The sequence below is a fragment of the Danio rerio genome, chromosome 5, assembly GCF_049306965.1.
Source record: "Danio rerio strain Tuebingen ecotype United States chromosome 5, GRCz12tu, whole genome shotgun sequence".
NCBI lineage: Eukaryota > Metazoa > Chordata > Actinopteri > Cypriniformes > Danionidae > Danio > Danio rerio.
Genome location: NC_133180.1, coordinates 14,054,078 through 14,075,592, shown reverse-complemented (window position 1 = coordinate 14,075,592; position 21,515 = coordinate 14,054,078). Strand labels below are relative to the sequence as shown.

The window sequence follows — 21,515 nt, the reverse complement described above, 5'->3', positions numbered from 1 at the left end:
AATCGCCTCTTGTTACAGATATGAAATAGTTTGACAACTGGAAATGTTCATGGGCTAATGACATCACCACATTACAGTGATCTACAGTATACCTAAATTTATACCTATTTTATACCTAAAGCCTAAATTTATACCTATTTTATACCTTTATATTTATCTTGCGTTTCATACCTTTAAAAGGCCAGTGAGGAGTCATTTACAGTAATCCACTCTGCTGGTGATTAAAGCATGAGCAAGTTTCTCTAATTCCTCACTGGAAACAAAGCATCTAACTCTTGCAATGTGTTTGACATCTGATTTAGTTGCTAGCTTGATGTGACTATTGAAACTCAGATCTGACTCCAGAATAACACCAAGATTCTTGCCCTCATTTTTGGTTTGCTTTCTTTATCCCTCAACATTTAATAAAACACATAACTGTGAGGTGCTTTTATTGAAAATAATTGAGATTTACAAGAGATTTACAAACATTTATTTATTTAAAAAATCATTCTTAGTAAAAAAAAACACACAAAGCATCAGTCATAATAACACAAGCTTATAGGAATAATCATGCAAATGTATAAGACTCAAAATTGACACAGTACGACAAGTAATAAAAAGCATATCACACTACTCAAATAGCATATCTGCCTGTAATGGTTCATAACGTGGATGATAAAGAGCCATCGCTTCCTGTTTGTTAAGTGCAGCTGCGGGGTCATCTTGTTCACTTCTCGTCTGAAAAACAGCAGAAAAACGAAACTAGATTACATTATTCTTATCAGGGGACAGACAATGATTCCAGGAAGAAGAACTTCTGCTAAAGGTCTGATTCAGCCTTTCAAATAAAGGTGTCTGAGGTGTCACAAAACTTTCAGAGCGGAAGCAAGAGGTTATTTTTAATACCTCACCTTCCTACTGAAGTGCTTTTCTCTGCTTCTTCTCCAGGTGTGAGATGATCCTGGAAATCCAGATGTTTTTCTCTGGTGGGGCGCAGAGTTTCTTGTCCTTTTTGGTGATGAATCTGTGGGAACATACAGTATAAATGAATGTAATCCTTTACTGCTGGATATAAAGTGTTCTGTTGGTTCCTGTGCTTCTATAAACCCAAAAGTTAAAAATCTGGCACCTTTTCTTTAAAATGAAAGTCAATTGGTGAAAGCAATTCTTCAAATATCTTCATTTGTGTTCAACATAAAAAGACGTTAATAATTTACTAAATCAGAAATGATTAAAAACCACACAAGAGTGAGTAAATGATGATGCATCCAAATGTTTTGGGTGAACTTTCCCTTTAAGAATAGCATTTTGTAAAATGTTATGTTAAATATGCAAAAATAAATGCACTTTTTACATAAATGTGCTACTTTTGAAACATTTCTGTGATCAAATCAGGTACAAAATTCTTGTTTAATTCTAATTTTTGTCACATTAGTGAAAGTTTTTTGTTTTAAATATAAATACATTATATGTTCCTGATTATTTACACACATACAACATTTTATTTAACTTAAAATTTGAATTTATTCATGGCTATTCACATTTTTTTTTCAATAATGGAAAAATAAAAATAAAAAGCGATCTCCAAAATCATCTTTTATCATTCCATAATTCAAATAAAATCCTACAAACAGCCAGAAATAAAATTATAACCTGAAGTCTTTTAAATGTTATATATAATTAGGTAAATGTGAACATAATTACTGTAAGACACTTCAGAGAACTTTCCAGAAGTTTGTAAAGAAACTGAAAGATACTGTATGCTGAAGTGAAGGTTTTGACTCATTTTGTATTTGAAATCTCGACATTTTCTTTATATTACACAAAAAACACACAATTAAATATCAGAACTGACAGGTGCATGAAAATTGTGCTTTTGTCTACAGTGCCTTGCAGGAATAGTTCACCCAAAAACTGAAAATGATCTCCTTATTTACTCTCCCTCGTGTGTTTTTAAACTTTTTTTTCTTTTTTCTTTTGTTGAACTCAAAAGAGGATATTTTGAAAAATGTTGGACTTTTGTAGTAGAAGAAAAATGTTACTATGGATTTCAATAGGTGAAAGCAGCCAGCATTCTTCGTAATATAAAGGTACAGTTCACCTAAAAATGACATTCTATCATCATTTATAAACCTCGTTGAGTAACTTTCTTCTTTTGAACTCAATTGAGGATATTTTGAAGAATGTTGGACCTCTGCAGTAGTCAAAAATCTTACTATGGAAGTCAATGGGTGAAAGCAACCAGCATTCCTCAAAATATAAAAAAGGCATAGTTCACCCAAAAACGAACATTCTTTCACCATTTATAAACCTTGATGAACTTCTTTCCTCTGTTGAAAGCAAAAGAAGATATTTCGAAGAATGTTGGCTGCTTTCACCCACTGACTTCCATAGTAACTACAGAAGTCGAACATTCTTCAAAATATCTTTTGAGCTCAACAGAATAAACTCAACGAGGTGATTAAATGATGACAGAATGTTAATTTTTGAGTGAACTATCCCTTTTATAATTTGAGGAGTGCTGGTTGCTTTCAACCCATTGACTTTCATAGTAACTCTTTTTCCTACTATGGAAGTCCAACATTCTTCAAAACATCCTCGTTTGTGTTCAACAGAAGAAAGAAACTCAACAATGTGAATAAATGATGACAGAATGTAATTTTTAAGTGAACTATACTATGTTTTAAATATCAAACAATGCTGCTTTTATCCATTGACTATCATAGGAAAATTTTTGACTACTACGGAAATCCAACATTCTTCAAAATATCCTCTTTTGAGTTTAACAGAAGAAAGAAACTCAGAAAGTTCATTTGTGAGTGAACTCTTCCCTATTAAGTACTGTTTACTGAAGGCTCTTCTATTGCACGTCTGCAGAACTCTTTATTTGAATTATTTACTTCAGTGTAGAGAAATCAATGAAGCCAATCATCTACTACTTACACAGTAGCTGCAATGGGGCATCCACTTTCTGTGGTTTGATGAAAGTAGGACGCAACAATCTGCAGAGGGATACGAGTGTCCTTGGTGGTCAAGCAGCAATCGACAGCTGTGTCTGGAAATGCTGAAAGTGAAAGCATGCATTAGTTACGGCTGACAGCGGAAATTCCTCCTCTCTATATGCATCTGACCCCATGCAAGAACAAAATTTAGCCAGCTCCCGGAAAGCTTTTACGGGAAATTGCATGTCTTTTCTGTTTCGTTCTTACCTTCAGTGTTGATGCAGAAAACCGCAGCGATGAGCAGGAGAGTTAAGGTTGAAGTCTGCATTGTTGTCTTTGTGTTTGTTCTTCTCAAAAGCATCAGATGATTGTGCAGGTGTGCAATGCAGGTATCAAGTGCAGGTGCTTATATGCAAAAAAAAGTCAGGTAACTTTCACTTTCATGCATGATTTACGGAATATACTCCACCCTTATCTGGTAAATGCATCCGTTTCATTTCTCTGCCATTCCCACATTCTTTTGCTGTTTTTTTTTTTTTTTTTCCTTCTGTATTCCCGTAGAATTTGTCTGCAGGAGTGCATGACCTGATCGGTAATTGAGAGGCTCATAAACACTGACAGACACTAATAATGCTCAACTGAACTCATTGGGGGGGTTTTATAAACAGGGTTGCATAATGTTTACTGCTCACAACTTATTTTTTCTTTGAAGAAACTGTGCACGATAATTTTATCTGATTTCTGCAGCTGGATATTGTCAGTTTAGACTCTGTGTGCAGTCCAAAGCTCTGAGAAAACATCTCTTTTTTTGCATGCTTTTCTACTGAATAACTCTGTGAGTGAACTGGAAATTGGTGTAAAAACAGCCTTATTTGAAATGTATAAGTGTGTATTATATTATATTATATTATATTATATTATATTATATTATATTATATTATATTATATTATATTATATTATATTATATTATATTATATTATATTATTCATTTTACTTGGGCTTAGTCGGTTATTTACCAGGGGTTGCCATAGAGGAATGAACCACCAACTATTCCAGCATATGTTTTATGCAGCGGATGCCCTTCAAGTTGCAGCCCAGCACTGGGAAACACCCATACACTTATTCACACTCACACACTCATACACTATGGTCAATTTTGTTTACCTAATTCACTTATACTGCATGTCTTTGGACTGTGGGGGAAACCGGAGCACCCGGAGGAAACCCACGCAAACAAAGGGAGAGCATACAAACTCCACACAGAAATGCCAACTGGCGCAGCTGAGGCTAGAACCAGTGTCCTTCTTGCTGTAGGGCGACAGCGCTACCGCATCACCCTATATTATATTATATTATATTATATTATATTATATTATATTATATTATATTATATTATATTATGTTATATTATATTATATTATATTATATTATATTATATTATATTATATTATATTATATTATGTTAAAAAATAAACAAACTGGATTAAATAGCTTGGGCATTGTAGTAAAAAGTTTTTTTATTTTGTTTTTAAATAATTTTTATTAATTAAGATTATTAATATAATATTTATTGTTTAAATATATTTAGATATATTTTTTTATATAATAATAAGACTCATCTGTGCATTTATTTAGTACAAAATCATTTTAAAAGTAATGTTGTGAAAGTTTTTACATTTGGAATATCTGGTTTTTCTATGTAAATGCATTTAAAATGTAATTTATTCCTGATTTAAAGTTTTCGATGTCACATGATCTTTTATAAATCAGTCTAATAAGCTGTTTTGATACTCAAGAAAATTATTGTATAGTTGAATTATTACAAGTCAAATTTTTATCATCAGAGTAATTATTTTATTTTATTATATTTTAAATGTTATTTGTTTATCATATTTATATGGACCAAAAATACCAGTGAGGACATTTATAATGTTGCAAAAAAATCTAAACTAAATGATGTAGTTTTCAGCTAAATAAATTATTTTTTCTCGAAAGAATCTAAAGCAGAACAAAAATGTTTTTGTTTTTGTTAATAGTAAAAAAAAAAAAAAATTAAGCACTAGTAATGACACTATAATCCAACCCGCTCTTTAAGATCGCAAATTACAGGGCTTCTGGTAATATGGGAGCGCAGGACACAAAGTAATGTGGGGTAGAATGTAACAGAGTTTTAAGGTATTTGCTCAAGGTTAGCCAGGGCATGCTTCTGAGGTTTTCACCACAGTGTCGGCAGACGTCTTCCTGCAAATTATTAAAAAAGTTCAGCGAAATTTGGATGAGAAACACAGGAGAAACCATTTTGGCAGCATAAAGGTATTTTTTATTATACTCGATATTTTTTTATTTTAAAAATTCAGTGAAAGTATGAACCTAACATCTTATATTGTTGTGATTACCGTCTTCTAGGCTAAAAGATGGAACCATTTTGAAAGATGTAAAACACATGGTGACTGTTAGACAGTTTTGAGGAAAACACAACACAGAGGGGCTAGTTGTAACAGGGTGTAACAAATAAGCCACACACTGTTGGACACTAATTAAAACAACAAAATAACTTTTTAATTTTAAGTGTAATGTTGAAAACTTTTTAAATAAAATGTTTTTTTAATAGACAAAAATATATATATTTTATTGTTAATAGTACAAATAAATGCATGGTATAATAATGGATAATAATGTAAATAAATCCAAATGTGTTTATCCAATAAATAAATAAATAAACATACTGTGCTATGTAGAATAAAAAATAAATTAGTTAAGTAGTGAGGAAATATAGCTACTATTTAAAGTAAACTGGATTTAAACTAATTGTGTGAAATCTAGCTTTTCAAGCGTGTGTTACAACTAACTCTCTGTTTGTTACAACTTGTTTGTTGTTGGTAAAAAAAAAAATGGTTTGTCTAACCCCATTAATTTGTTCATTATTTGGCCAAAACCATAAAGTGTTGCATTGTTTCCTGCTTTCCCTTACCCAGAATAGCAAAAGTCTACTAAAGGAGGTTGAGCCTTCTAATGTATGGCTCCTAAACTCTGGAATAGCTTTTTTGATAATATTCAAGGCTCAGACACACTCTCTCAGTTCAAAACTAGATTAAAGACCTAACTTTTAAGTAAAGCATACACACAATGCATCACGTAATGGTATGATGCATGAGTGTACTACATGCAGGTGAGTGGGCTTGACAAGCCCCCTGTAGGATACACTGCTGTATTAATGCACTAGCCATTTCATTAGAAATACTTATATGCTTTACATGTTTGTTTCTATGCTAGTTTCATTTATAGCACTTGATTTTTGCATTGATATTTAATATCTCTTGTTCAAATAAACTATGAACACCAGCTAAGCTAATTATTTTCTGGGTTCTCTACTTGGGGATACTCATCCCGAGGCTTCTAGAGATTGTGCAGCGCCATTGATGCGATCCAAGATCTGTGAAGAGAAGATGCTAACCGTTGAGGATCTCAAAGACAACACATACGAAGAGATGATGCCAACCATAGAGGACTTTGAGGACAACACAACACAACGCAACACAACTTACCTCTTAAACTCCTGTGCTATTTTGGGATTTCCGCCAGGATTTTGGCTACCCAAATTTAAAAGCTTCCCAAATCCACATGCAGAGGTGTAAATGCAAAAATTTGGTATCATAGGGTATATGCCGAGCTAGTGCTGTTCTCATGCTGATACACTTCCGGTGACCTGTTATTGTGACCATTTTCTCATTTTATACGGTTCCTTATACAGCATCGATGTTGTAATGTCATTAAAATACATTCAGTTAAATAAACTTTAGCATTTATTTAGTTAATCAAGCGTAAAACGAGACAAAAAGCTGTTTACTCGCATGCGCCGGTCAGAATCGGCAGGCTAACGCAGAAGCTCCATTGAATATACTGGGGTAAAATAAATGCTCATATAATAAAGATATGGCGGGGGAGATGTAATTTAATGCAGTGCTTCTTGTACAATCTGAGACGCACTTTAAATCGGATATCACTCAGCTAGTGGAGATTTTTAAAGAAAACAGACCTTAAACGCACCGGATTTTGCATTGGCAATCAATTCGCCGGAAGCGCTTAACCCAGGTTAATGGCAAAATAAAAGTCCTATTAGCATGCTTCGGCATATACCCCATTTTAAAGATAACCCTTTAAATTTTCATAAAACAGTATTGAAAGTGTTTAAAATAAGTGTATATGTTGTCTGTGTTATAATAAACACCAAAAAAAGCTTTTTGTATTTTTTTATCAACTCAAATTTGAAAGTATACCTTTTTCTGTGTGGTCTAGCATGCTGTTATAAATTTTGGTGGTTCCTGCACATGTTTTTAATCATAGGAAAAAAGAAAAATGTCTCAACCATAAACTATGCAAAAGTTATTGTATTTCAACTGATGAGAGGTGCTGTAAAGCCACAGGGACCGATCATTGTTTTCATATTTCACTATTCTTTTGTTTGATCAAACATAATTCACTGTGTTTGGAACACGTCAGACATGCAGGGGCGGACTGGCCATCTGGCGGACCAGGCACTTTCCCGGTGGGCCGACGTACTTTTTGGGCCGGGCTGATCATCGTCTTATGATCTGATCGGCCCATAAAAGGCTTAGCAGCCTATCGCTTTTTTCTGCCTTATTAATTGACGCTCCTGTGATCTGTGACTCTCTAAAAGTAGATGCTTTTTTCCCGGACAGACAGACCGGGCCGGCCCATGTGACACTGCAGCCCATTGGCTCTTTTCTTTATTGACATTGGGCTGGCCCAATCACAAACTCCTATTTTGGACTCCGCGTGAGCGTGCGTCGTCTGTGTGTATTTGTCAAAATAGTCGAGAGTCAGAGAGAAGAAACGCAAGGGAGGCGCAGAGAAATCGTGGGAAATACACCGCCGTTTCATTTAGCGGTTCTGAGAAGTTCTCCTTTCATTCTAGTACACGGCTAAAAACGCAAATCACGTGACCACACACTCTCTGACAAGAGCTGGCGGGTGAGCATAAACCCCAGGTGAGAGTATAGTGCATGTCAGACAGTTCATCTGCTGGATCTGATCTCACTATAGTTGTTAAACGTGATATTGAATTCATCTTGTTGTTTTGGCTGAGTGCAAAGATAAGCTAATATATTAATTTATGTAACCACGTACACTGATTCTGCACATTGACTGATTGCTTACCTTTATCATATAAATTTATTGTTTGTTATACTGTTATAATGGCCATTATTGATTACTAAAACTGATATTCTGCAAAAGAGACGGGGTAAAGTTTGTTCTTTTCAAAGAAAATGAAAGGAGGCAGTTATATTTAAGCCCTGTTTTGTTTTAAATATGCAGAGTGAAGATGATGCTCATATAAATATATAGCTACACGAGGCTGTTTGGTGTCTGTTAATCATAATATCAAAATGAAACAAATTTGAGGTGAATGAGGTTATAAAGTACACTGTTCCCTTTGAAGATTTACCCATGCATTAGCAGGCAGTTTTTGTTATGTTTTTTATTGAATATAGGCTGAGTGAATAGTGTATTGAATGAGCTAAATTGGCTGTAGTGTATGAGTGTGTGAATGAGTTTGTATGGGTGATTTCCAATATTGGGTTGTGGCTGGAAAGGCATCTGCTGCATAAAACATGCTGGAATAGTTGGCAGTTCATTCCACTGCAGCAACCCTTGATAAATAAGGGACTTATGCGAAGAAAAATAAATGAATGAATAGTGTATTTTTTAGAACTCAACAAATATCTTTATGGACAGTATACAGAAATTAAATTGAGATTAAAGTTTGTATTTATTTATTTCATATATATGGCTTTTGTGTTTTATAAAATATGAGTTGATAAAAAAATTGGACGTGCATAGATAGATAGCATTTTGATTGAATGTAGTGGGCCGCTCTGGCCCAAAATGCCAGGGCCGTTTTTTTGCCCCAGTCCAGCCCTGTATAAAAGGATTACTTATGCACATCACCTCAAAACCAGAGGAGAATGGCCCTGTAGCGCACAGCATAAGGTAAGAGATGACAGCTGTCTGTGCTATCTGGGGCTGCTTATTGATCATAAATGTATTGTTTTCACTTCTGTGCAATGGAAACACCTTGATTCATTCGACAACTGTTTGACATGTGAATATAATTCAGAAAAAAGAATGCTAGAACCGTATAAGCACCGGCAACAGCTTTCATTTGACCTATAACTTGTATACGTGTCATGTGAAAAATATGAAAATGAACCAATGTTCAATATCCAGCTCGGGTATCCAAAATCCAGTGTATTCAAGTGTAAATAACGTTTGTAGAGTAGAATAAAAACCAAAGTGATCCATATGTGCATAAAATATAGATTCTAAACTTTCAAACGAAACCACTTAAGGGGATCTGGTGCAATGCTAGCCCTTTAAATCTTAAAGCGAAAGTCAATGACGCAGTGTAGGTACCGGGTCCGCGGAGTTTATCTGGTACACAAATACACTTGATTAAACGTGTACACATAGACATCACCTATATGCTATAAAATTGCAGGTTAACTTTGCCTGTATTTAATTTCTTATATTTGATTGTAACTTTAACTTAATTTAATTGTAATGCAATAATGTGCCCCTTTTGTAAAGCTGCATTGAAACAACAATCAATGTAAAAAGTGCTATACAAATAAACCGGAATTAAACAATAATGTATATTAAATAAATAATGATAACAGAGGTGCAAAATGATTTCTGAGGTTTCAAATAGTAGTGAAGTTACTGTAAATTTAAATTACATTAAACACCATCACTGCTGTATTGCCTTAGTGATCAAAATAAATGCAGAATGAGTGAGAACAAGATAAATCTTTCAAAACATTACAAATATAAATGTTTCCAAAACGTTGACAGGTATAGTGTAAATGCACTTAAACTGTGCTAAAGCAAACTTAGTTCAAATCCCCTTAAAACTAATGGGTGTATTTACTTTTCTTGGAATCGAATTTATCAATGCTTTTTTTAGTGGAGCCAGAAATATAAAGCACCTTCATGCTGAACAGAAGTTTGTTTGAAGAGATCAAAACAAGTCATTGTCAACTTAATAATGAATAGCTTGAATGCCTTTTGATATCCGAGAGCTTGGCAGTGATCTGAGGGTGTGTGTGCCTTTCCGTGAAGCAGCTATTTCACTGCCAGCAGCATCACTATAGTTAAAAGACAAGGACAAATGTGTGTGTGGGAATACGTACCCCCCGCCCTCCAACACAACACTAACCTTAGCTGAACTGCTAACGGAAAAGATTTTCAGTTTCAAGATTTTCACAAGCACATCCCTCCAAACTTTTATGCAGAACTCAAGTTTCGCTTTTTAAAATGCATAACTTGGCATAGCATCACGTTTTAACAAGCCATGTGCTTTAGCTTTCCAAAACCAACAGTCTATTCCAGTAATTCCAGCGCCACATTGACACTAATTGGAATCAAATAAAACTATGATGTTTTATTTCTGCATATCCCTAATAAAAGATTGCAGGGGTACACCGTTTAAAGACCCCCATATTTTTTACATATCTTCACATATAACCTATGCAATACGACGACTTCCTTTTATTTTTTAATAAAAAATATTCTTTATCAACAATTAGTTTCTTCTTCCTTTTAAATCTTTTAGAAATGGATGTTTTATTGAGTTAAATGCCAATGAAAAGATCTGAACCGTTACCTTTCCTTCACACCAAGCAATTTTATGGTTAAAATAAGTCTAATAAACATACGGACATCGATAGGGCTGAAGATCTAATAGACATCTAACAACAGTCCAAAAATAGATTATAGTCATCAAATAGAGTAGAAAAACTTCACATATAGACTGTTGTCGATTTCTGGACTACTGTTAGACATCTGTTAGATTTCCAGACCCAATTTAGCCTTGTTTTAGCCAAGATCTATGATTTGATGTCTATTAGACGCCTTTTAAATGTAGAAAATGCTTTCTGGATTAATGCGTCTCCAAAAACCTTGAAGAGAAAGAAAAATCACTGCGTTAGGAGAAGCCAATGTGGACTTTTTGTTTATCATAAATTACAAATGCATAATAAACCTATGTGCAAAACTGGATTATTGCATAAAGCATTTGGAAATAAAAGAGAGTTTCCATCCAATGAGTCAAAGAGAACCAAATAATTACTTCCTGAGAAACGTGTGGCAAATATCAAAAATAAAAAAAGATTGCTGGAGAAGCCAATGTGGACTTTTTTTTTGGATATCATAAATTACTTACTTCTATTAGATTTTCAGACCAAATTTAGCCTTGTTTTGCCAAGATCTATGTTTGGATGTTTATTAAAAGTCTTTTAAATGTAAAAAAAAAAAAAGGGCTTTCTGGGTTTGTGCATCTCCAAAAACAGGTTTATATATAAAATAGCTAATTCATATGTAGGCTTACTATGATTTGATCCAAAGATGCAAATTAAACCTATATGCAAAGCTTCATTATTGCATAAAGCATTTGCAAATAAAGCAGCGTTTCCATCCAATGAGTCTAAGATAACAAAATCATCACTTCCTGATAAACTGGCAGCAAATATCAAAAAATAAAAGAAGAAAAATTGCTGCATTATAGGAGAAGCCAATGTGGGCCTTTTTTGTACAGTATATCATAAATTTCTACTAGATTTTCAGACCAAATTTAGTCTTGTTTTAGCCAAGACCTATGTTTGGATGTCTATTAGACGTATTTTAAATGTAAAAAAAAAAATGCTTGCTGGGTTTGTGCATTTCCAAAAATGTGTTTGTATATAAAGAAAAAGCTCATTCATATGTAGGCTTACATGTTTTTAGACAAAGATGCAAATGAAACCTATGTGCAAAACTTGATTATTGCATAAAGCATTAGCAAATAAAGCAGCATTTCCAACCAATGAGTCAAAGAGAACAAAATCATCACTTCCTGATAAACTGGCAGCAAATATCAAAAAGAAAAGAAAAATCTCTGCATTAGGAGAAGATAGTGTGGACTTTTTTTTGAATATCATAAATTAGTTACATCTATTACATTTTCAGAACAAATTTATGACAGTTTTAGCCAAGATCTATGCTTGGATGTCTATACAACGTCTTTTAAATGTAAAAAAAAAAAAAAAAAAAAAAAAAAAAGGCTTTCTGGGTTTGTGCATCTCCAAAAACAGGTTTTTTATAAAAAAGCTATAATTTGGTCCAAATATGCAAATGAAGCCAATGTGCAAAACTTGATTATTGCATACAGCATTTGCGAATTTAGCAGCGTTTCCATCCAATGAGTCAAAGAGAACAAAATCCTCACTTCCTGATAAACTGGCAGCAATTATCAAAAAAATAAAAGAAGAAAAATTGCTGCATTAGGAGAAGCCAATGTGGGCCTTTATTGTAAAATATAACAGATTTCTACTAGATTTTCAGACCAAATTTAGTCTTGTTTTAGCCAAGATGTATGTTTTGATGTCTATTAGACGTATTTTAAATGTTAAAAAAAACAGGTTTTCTGAGTTTGTGCATCTCCAAAAATGTGTTTATATAAATCATATGTAGACTTACTATGATTTTAAACAAAGATGTGAAATAAACCTATCTGCAAACTGGAAAAATCCCAAAACATTTGCGAATAAAGCAGCGTTTCCAGAGAAAAAAGAGAAAAAAATAGCGGCAAATATCAAAAATAAAAGAAAAATGGGTGCGTTAGCCAATGTGGACTTCTTTTAGATATCATAAATTACTTGAGTCTAGATTTTTAGACCAAATGTAACCTTCTTTTAGCCAAGATTTATGATTGAATGTCTATTAGACGTCTTTAAAATGAAAGATGATTTCTTTATAATTAGTAATTAAATATAATTATAATAAGTAATTAAAAGATGCTTTCTGGGTTTGTGGATCTCCAAAACATGTTTATATACAAAATGGCTAATTCTTATGTAATCTTACTATCTTTTTAGCCAAAGATGTTAATTAAACGTGCAAAACTGGATTATCACATTAAGTTGTCATTTCCTGATTAACTGGTGGCAAATATTACTTAAATGTAAAAGAAAGTAAAATTTGTCCTTTAAGTAAGGAGAAGGCAATGTGGGCCTTTCTTTGTATATCATAAACTACTTGCGTCTCAGAAGACGAAGACAAAATGTAATGAACATGCTGTGTTTTTTTAAGTGCATTTTGAAAATGTAAGCACATCTTGTCATTTCCATTAAGCATTTAATGCGACATTTCAAAATTTGCATATAAAATAGCTTTTTTTCTCCCAACAAAATTATATTAATTTCAAAGCACATTAAACAGCACAATGCTGTTATTCTGATTAAATGCATTCTGCAACAAAAAAAACAAAAAAACAAACTAACATGAGATTTACACAGGGGCCAGTTTGTGAAACACAAGCAGAACAAATATGGAAACATGATGCTTAGATCAAAAAGGTTTTACGCACAAACTGTTTATACAGAAATCCTTTCTGCTCAAGTTTCTGAAAGCTGCAAATTTTAAGCACCTTCATTTCTGTTATTCTACCTGGAAAAGTAGACAAGTTGAACTCTTTCCAACGCATAACATGTTTTGATTTCTTATCAGCATGTTGTGTGCCGTGCAAAAACAAAACCAGCGCAATCAGAGACACATCTCAGAGAAATATGTGACTTTCCTAAAACATCATCCAAAATTATTTTTATTTTTGAGTTCTAAAAATATTTACAGGAACTGAATTAAATATCTTGTGCACTGAAGTTATACACTCACCGGCCACTTTATTAGGTACACCTGTCCAACTGCTCGTTATCGCAAATTTCTAATCAGAAAATCCCATGGCAGCTACTCAATGCATTGAGGCATGTAGACATGGTCAAGATGATCTGCTGCAGTTCAAACTGACCATCAGAATGAGGACGAAAGGTGATTTAAGTGACTTGATCTACTGGGATTTTCGCGCACAACCATCTCAAGGTCATCAATTCTCAATCCAATAGAGCACCTTAGGGATGTGGTGGAACGGGAGATTGGCATCATGGGTGTGCAGCCGATAAATCTACAGCAACCGTGTGATACTATCAGGTCAATATGGACCAAAATCTCTGAGGAATATTTCCAGTACCTTGTTGAATCTATGCTACGAAGGATTAAGACAGTTCAGAAGGCAAAATTGGGTCCAACCCCGTAATAGTAAGGTGTACCTAATAAAGTGGCCGGTTAGTGTATGTTTATAGTTTAATATTTTTCATATAATACGTCTAATCTGCACATTTATTCGGTAAAAAATTTAAACGGTCATGAATGTTATTCGTAAATAGAATAACTGGCTTTATATGTGAATAAATATTAAGAATGTAATTTATTCCTCATTTAAAGCTACATTTTTCATTCTTCAAAGACACGTGATCCTCCATAAACCATTCCAATAAGTAGTTTTGATGCTCAATAAAGTAATTTATTTATTACAATTCTGATTATTATCATCAGAATGATTATTATCATCATTTATCATATTTAAATTGATCAGAAATCACAGTAAATACATGTATAATCTTGTTATGTTTAACTTATTATTTTCAGAGACAAATCTCAGAGCAAATGTTAAAAAAAACAATTTCCTAAAACATCACCCAACATTCTGATGCATAACATATGGGCTGAAATAAAAAAAGCAGAGCTGCACAATATATCATTTCAGAAACGATATTGCAATGTGCATGTCTGCCATAGTCACATAACTTGGGATTATAGTTGACCAGCAGCTGTAGTTTAGTACACACTAGATTTGTGGTGTCACTGAGGAAAGTCCCTCAAGAGTTTCTCAGTTGCGAATACAACAGGAAGCTCTGTGTTGGATGCTGTGAAGTGTTGGAGGCAGGGGCAAACATTCCAGTAACTCAAACACAATAATGCCAACAAAGAGCACTCTCAAACCACAAAGGTACAGAAGAAGTACTCCTCACTGAGAAAGCGCTGACCTTTCCGCACGAAACATTCATTTTTAATTATTTTATTGTGAAAAAAAACAGAATGTGGAGGGATATGAATATATTACCAAGATAACTACAAATACGGGCCACTTATGGTAGTTATGCGGCACTGGTGATCTTTTTTCAGCCCAGACAAAATGAACATGAGCCTGACATGGCTCACCTATACAATTGCAAGAGGGGGCCAAAGATTCCATTTCATATATGGGCCATTTAAGGCAAAGATTTGGCACTTATGGCAAATGTAATCTGAATGTGAACCTGATGTGGCACATGTGGAAAATAGTCAATTTGGCCCAAAAGACAAATGTGGGCCACAATTGGCAAAAATGTGGCATATTCATTCAGGGGTAATCTGGGTCTAAACCCAAAGTGGCTCACATGTGTAGGTGCTAATGTGGCCCAGTTAATGTTAAACATATGTGGGCCACTTTTGGCAAATATTTGCCACAGTAAGCTCTGGCTAATGTGGCTGTGAGCCTAAAGTGAACCAGAGAAAATTTGGCAAATGTGGCCCAGTTATCTTAAGACATATGTGGGCCAATTTTGGCAAATAATTAGCACAGTAAGCTCTCGCTATGAAAAATGGTCGTGCAAACTGAACCAGGTTTCTCCAAAAGTTTTTTTTTTCCTTCACTTTCGTCTATTGGTGAAGTTTTTTTTTCCTCGCCACTGTTGCCACTGGCTTGCATAGTTCGGGACTTGTAGAGCTGCGCATCGATGGATGACTCTTCAATGTTTGGACTCCCAGCAGTGAAAATTGAAACACGTTGAATTGAACTGAGCTAATATAAACTGAACTGGACTTAAACTCTGAAAACTGAACTAAACTGCTTCAATTAACTATAATCTTCTATGTGAAGCTGCTTTGACACAATCTACATTGTAAAAGTGCAATTCAAATAAAGATGAATTGAATTGAATTGAAAATGTGGGCCACTTTGGCAAATATTTGGCACAGTAAGATCTGGCTAATGTGGCTGTGAGCCTAAAGTGACCCAGATGTGATATGACAAATGTGGCCCAGTTATCTTAAGACATATGTGGGCCACTTTTGGCAAATATTTGGCACAGGTAGCTCTGACTAATGTGGCTGTGAGCCTAAAGTGGCCCAGATGTGATATGACAAATGTGGCCCAGTTATCTTAAAACATATGTGAGCCACTTTTGGCAAATATTTGGCAAAGTAAGCTCTGGCTAATATGGCTGTGAGCCTAAAGTGGCCCAGATGTGATATGACAAATGTGGCCCAGTTATCTTAAGACATGTGTGGGCCACTTTTGGCAAATATTTGGCACAGTAAGCTTTGGCTAATGTGGCCGTGAGCCTAAAGTGGCCCAGATGTGATGTGACAAATGTGGCCCAGTTATCTTAAGACATATGTGGGCCACTTTTGGCAAATATTTGGCACAGTAAGCTTTGGCTAATGTAGCTGTGAGCATAAAGTGGCCCAGATGTGATGTGACAAATGTGGCCCAGTTATCTTAAGGCATAAGTGGGCCACTTTTGGCAAATATTCCACACAGTAAGCTCTGACTAATGTGGCTGTGAGCCTATAGTGGCCCAGAGAAAATATAGCAAATGCAGCCCAGTTATCTTAAAACATATGTGGGCCACTTTTGGCAAATATTTGGCACAGTAAGCTCTGGCTAATATGGCTATGAGCCTATAGTGGCCCAGAGAAAATATAGCAAATGCAGCCCAGTTATTTTAAAACATATGTGGGCCACTTTTGGCAAATATTTGGCACAGTAAGCTCTGGCTAATGTGACTGTGAGCCTAAAGTGGCCCAGAAAAAATATGGCACATGTAGCCCAGTTATCTTAAGACATATGTGGGTCACTTTTGGCAAATAGTCGGGGCTGTAAGCTCTGGCTGTGTGGGTCTGGTGCAAGTGTCTTGTGTGGGCCGGATCTGGGCCAAAATAAAAAGCAAACTGTGGCCCAGAATAAGGTCAGTTCTGGTTCATTTTGTCGAATTTTGGCTAATATGTGGTATTGCTATGGCTTAATTGTGGCCTAGATCTGGCAAACAGGAGCGTACTGCCCAAGTGCCATCATTACATGTAGCATGTGGGCCAGATGTAAGTGTTTGGTGTGGGCCGGATTTGAGCCACATGAATTTTGCTATCGGTGTAACAAATACTATAGATCTCAAACTGGCATGCTTTAAAGCTCATCTTGGAGATTTAAAGCAATAACTGACCTATATTTACATGTCCAAAACTGCATAGGCAGGTCTTAACAGTAAGGAAATAAAAAGAAATCTGTTGTTCTTGAAAGTTATGTTGGATTTAATGCCTCACCTGTATATTTAGACAGATGCTTTGACACTTGTTGTTATATATGTCACATGCTTCATTATCTGAATGAAGTGACTCATCTTGACAATATAATGCATCAGTTGTAGCAAAAATAATGATGGATTAATGTATTAAGTGAAACTGCACAAGCTTTTTGTACACTAAATATAGCAAAAGGAAGAAATAAGACAGTTAATGTTTCGCATCTGCAAAAACTGATCGTTACCTGAAATTGCCGAAGGGGAAGCAAGTCTGGTCTTGTAATTTCCAGCAAACCATGGGAGCGTGCAGGACCAATTTTGTTTTATCGGTTCTCAGTCTGGGAAGCATGTTGGCGGTGTAGTATGAGCTCATCTGACAAGAAAAGATTATCAACAAATTAGAGAACAAACAAAACCACAAATTCACATGCACACAAACTAACACACATGCCTTTTGCAGCTCATTCAGCTCATGTATCTTAATGGACTAAACCATACAGATATTAAATTGTGTAAAGTTTAAAGTTGAGCATTTTGTAAAGATCAAGGAACATTTTCATTTTGAAAGCTAAATGTCTACACTGCAAAAATGCTTTTTTGTCTTGTTTCTAATCCAAATACATAAAACTTCAGAAATCAAGAAATAATATGCCAAAATTGATTGTGATTTTGACAAAACCAAAACCAAAACACATGCCTTCTGCAGCTCATTCAGCTCTCGCATCTTGCTTGACTTAACCATATCAAATTGTGTACAGTTTAAAGTTGAGCATTTTATAAAGTTGAAGGTACATTTTTATTTTGAAAACTAAATGTCTACAAAGCATAAAATGCTTTTTTGTCTTGTTTCAAGTCCAAATATCAAAAGATTCTTAAATCTAAAAATAATATGGCAAAATTGAGTGTAAATTTGACAAAACCACAAATTCACATGCACACAAACCAACACAAATGACTTTTGCATCTCATTCAGCTCATGCATCGGGATTGACTTAATTGCAAGTTAAAAGTTGAGCATTTTGTAAAGTTTAAGGTACATTTTTATTTTGAAAACTAAATGTCTACACTGCAAGAAATGTTTTTTTTGTATTGCTTCTAGTCCAAATATGTAAACATTCTTAAATCAAGAATATGCCAAAATTGAGTGGATTTTTACAAAACCAAAAATTCTCATGCATGCACAAGAATCAACACAAATGCATTTTGCATCTCTTCAGCTCATGCACCTTGATTGACTTAACCATACAGATATCAAATTGTGTACAGTTGCAAAATGTTTTTCTTACTTATTTTATAAGTATTTAATGAGGTTCTGATAGTAAAATTCTGGATTTGAAAAGGCATTTAGTTTTACAGTAATTACACTGCAAAAAAGGATTTTCTTATTTAGATTTTTTATCTTGTTTCTAGTCCAAATATCAAAAAATTCTTAAATCAAGAAGCATTTTATAGACAAGCAAAAATTATGGTCTTTTTTTATGAAATAATATGCCAAGATTAAGTGTGTTTTTCTTGAAAACAAATTGAATAATCTGCCAATGGAATAAGCAAAAATATGTCAAAATGCAAAAAAAGATTATACTTATTTTACTTACGCCATTGGCAGATTATTTAGATTTAAGAGAAATCTCTCCCGATGTCGACAACTGACAGTTTTGACTTTTAAGGCATTTTTTCTATCAAAACATAAAGTTTATATATGGCCATTTTGTAAACATTTGTAAAAGCCATGCTAAAGCAAGCTGCTTCAGAGAAAAAATGTATCTAAAAATTTTAAATAGTTTCCTCAGAAAGTGAACGATGGTGCTGACGTATGATGGGGTGTGAAATCAGATATTTATTTACCATCAGTATTTAAAATATTCTAAAACTATAAAACATCCCTGAACCTGTCTGCTGTCAGACTGATGTCTGCAGAGGTCGACGGTGTGGAGGCCGGGGGTCCTTTAGAGTGACAATTGTCCCTGATTCTGGCTGATTTATTACATTTTAATAAATGTCTGATAATCTTGACATTAAATAGGCAGAATTAGTAAGATTATAAGAGTGCACACACTTTTTTGGCTTCCAGAGATCTGTTTATTTTGTATCAACCGTAGTAGTAAGGGTACTAAACTGAAATTTTCTTTTAATTTCAAGAGGAGTCTGGATGCAGACCTAGTGCAGATGCAATCTGAGTTGCATGTAATGCTTTTTAATGGGCTCCCCTGACCCCACCCCTAACCCTACCCCTCACAATTACGTCACCAGCTCCATTGAGTTCATTGTGTCTGACATTGCATCACTGAGAGATGCAATCATAAAGGTTGCATCCAGATACTATTAGAAATTTCTAGCAGCTCTCCTAAAAATAGGGCACATCTTTGACATTTGAAAACATGAATGTATGATTGCAAAACAACCTTGATTTAATATTGAGTTTAACATAGAGTGTTGCTTTAGATAAAACAAGCTTTTTTATTGTTATATTACATGTTATCCATTTAACTGCATATGAATGACTGAACCCCTCTTTCCACACTGTTTTAGATGCAGTGAGAAGACATTAAGGTGGCTCAGTGGGTAGCGCTGTTGCCTCACAGCAAGACGGTCACTAGTTCGAGCCTCGGCTGGATCAGTTGGCATTTCTATGTGGAGTTTGCATGTTCTCCCAGTGTTCTTGTGTGTTTCTTCCGAGTGCTCCGGTTTCCCCCACAAACCCAAAGACATGCGCCATAGGTGAATTGGGTAAGCTAAATTGGCTGTAGTGTATGTGTGTGAATGAGATTCTATAGAAGTTTCCCAGTGATGGGTTGCAGCTGAAAGGGCATCCGCTGCGTTATACATATTTTGGATAAGTTGGCAGTTCATACCGCAGTGGCGACCCCAGATAATAAAGGAACTAAGCCAAAAAGAAAAATAATGTCTACACTGCAAAAAGTGCTTTTCTTACTTATTTTTAAGTATTTAATGAGGGTGAAAATGGCATTTTGTTTTAATTTCACTGCAAACTTACTTTAATATTTGGTCTTGTTTCTAGTCCAAATAAATAAAAACTCTTAAATCAAGAAGCATTTAATAGACAAGCAAAAAATATTGTCTTTTTTATGAAATAATGTCAAAATTAAGTGTGTTTTTCCTTCAAACAAGCTAAATAATCTGCCAATGGAGTAAGCAAAGAAATGCTCAAGCAAGCTGCAAATGCCCCAGATAATGGCTGATTTATCACATTTTAATAGATGTCTAATAGTCTTGACATAAAATAGGCAGAATTAGGAAGATTCTAAGGGCGCACACGCTTTTAGGGCTCCCAGAGATCTGCTTATCTCATATTAACAGTACTACCAGGGACCCTAAACTCAAATAATCCAAAAGGGACCAACGTTTCTAGCAGCGCCCCTGAAACTAGGACACATATTTGAAATCTGACATGAATGTATCATTGCAAAACTATGTTGATTTGATAGAAGTGTTACTTTTACATGAATAAAATGATATTTTGTTCATTTAACTGCATATGAATGACTGGATCCCTCTCTCCACACTGTTATAGATGCAGTGAGAAGACAATAGGTGCTGTAAATTAGATATAATAATGAATCAGTTAAATCGAAAGGGATAGTTGTGCTGAATGGATTCTAATCCCTCATAACATTTCCAATTGATTCATTTTAAACCTAACAGCAGTTCTAATTGGAGGACTGGTTTTGTATTGAGGTAAAGTTGGTTTTATATTCACACATTCGTTCACCGACAACTTCATGGTAATTTGAATATTGGGTCTGAAATCACAAGTATGCATGACCTCAAACAACATCAGCACTATTTGTTGTTGTACTTTGATAGTCATAGGCTGCTATTATGACTTCCCTATTTACAATGTGAATATAAAACCATTTTGACCTCAACAGGTTTCGTCCCAATCAGTGACCACTGAGATTCATTACTTACTCTGGAGTGACATCGTGTGGTCACTAAGAACTGGTACTCGACTAGAAACATGGGGAAAACAATTCCTTGACGAGGACATTAAAACCTATTTCACAGCAAATGAACACCTGAAGTTTACTCAAACCACCAGATTTAATATTTATTCATGAGTGGAGTACGTTTAGTAATAGTAAAGACTGAATAAATTTAATTTAGCTCTTCCTTCATCATTGGCGAACTAATTCCATCCACAAGTGCAATAAATGGCATTTTTGTTTCGTTTTGTAATGGAAAGTACCCACAAGTTCTGACCTGAGATCGTTATAGGGGCTCTTGTTTTGCTTGTTCCGTCGGCTGTGCGCAAATGGTAAATCTGATCCCGGATCATCCGAAGTTTCCCAAGCGCGCACGAGCTCATGATTCCATCGCTGCGCCGCGCGGTGCATTCTG

The 21,515-nt window shown here is 34.8% G+C and overlaps 2 protein-coding genes across 5 annotated transcripts in view; both read right to left on the bottom strand.

The window, feature by feature from the left end:
• ccl19a.1 (chemokine (C-C motif) ligand 19a, tandem duplicate 1) overlaps nt 1-21,514 on the bottom strand; it is a 37,587-nt gene extending 16,073 nt beyond the window's left edge. For 2 of the 4 annotated variants that reach the window (XM_073951081.1, XM_073951083.1), the window contains exons 1-3: nt 21,378-21,514; nt 20,648-20,711; nt 17,402-17,529 (exon numbers count right to left, since the gene is read on the bottom strand). Coding sequence is in view for 1 of the 4 variants with exons in the window: in XM_073951083.1 (XP_073807184.1) it covers nt 17,402-17,529; nt 20,648-20,711; nt 21,378-21,511 (326 nt within the window). In the remaining 3 variants the exon portion in view is untranslated. Of the gene's footprint in view, nt 1-17,401; nt 17,644-20,647; nt 20,712-21,363 lie in introns of all 4 variants that reach the window. The other 2 variants (XM_073951082.1, XM_005165054.3) reach the window with 2 other exon arrangements.
• ccl19a.2 (chemokine (C-C motif) ligand 19a, tandem duplicate 2) lies at nt 461-3,308 on the bottom strand. Its single transcript, NM_001136248.2, is given in 4 exon segments — nt 461-720; nt 894-1,006; nt 2,926-3,046; nt 3,192-3,308. Coding segments are annotated over 3 exon segments (324 nt in total). The 5' UTR covers nt 3,286-3,308; the 3' UTR covers nt 461-720; nt 894-897.
• Nucleotide 21,515: the final 1 nt, after the last annotated feature.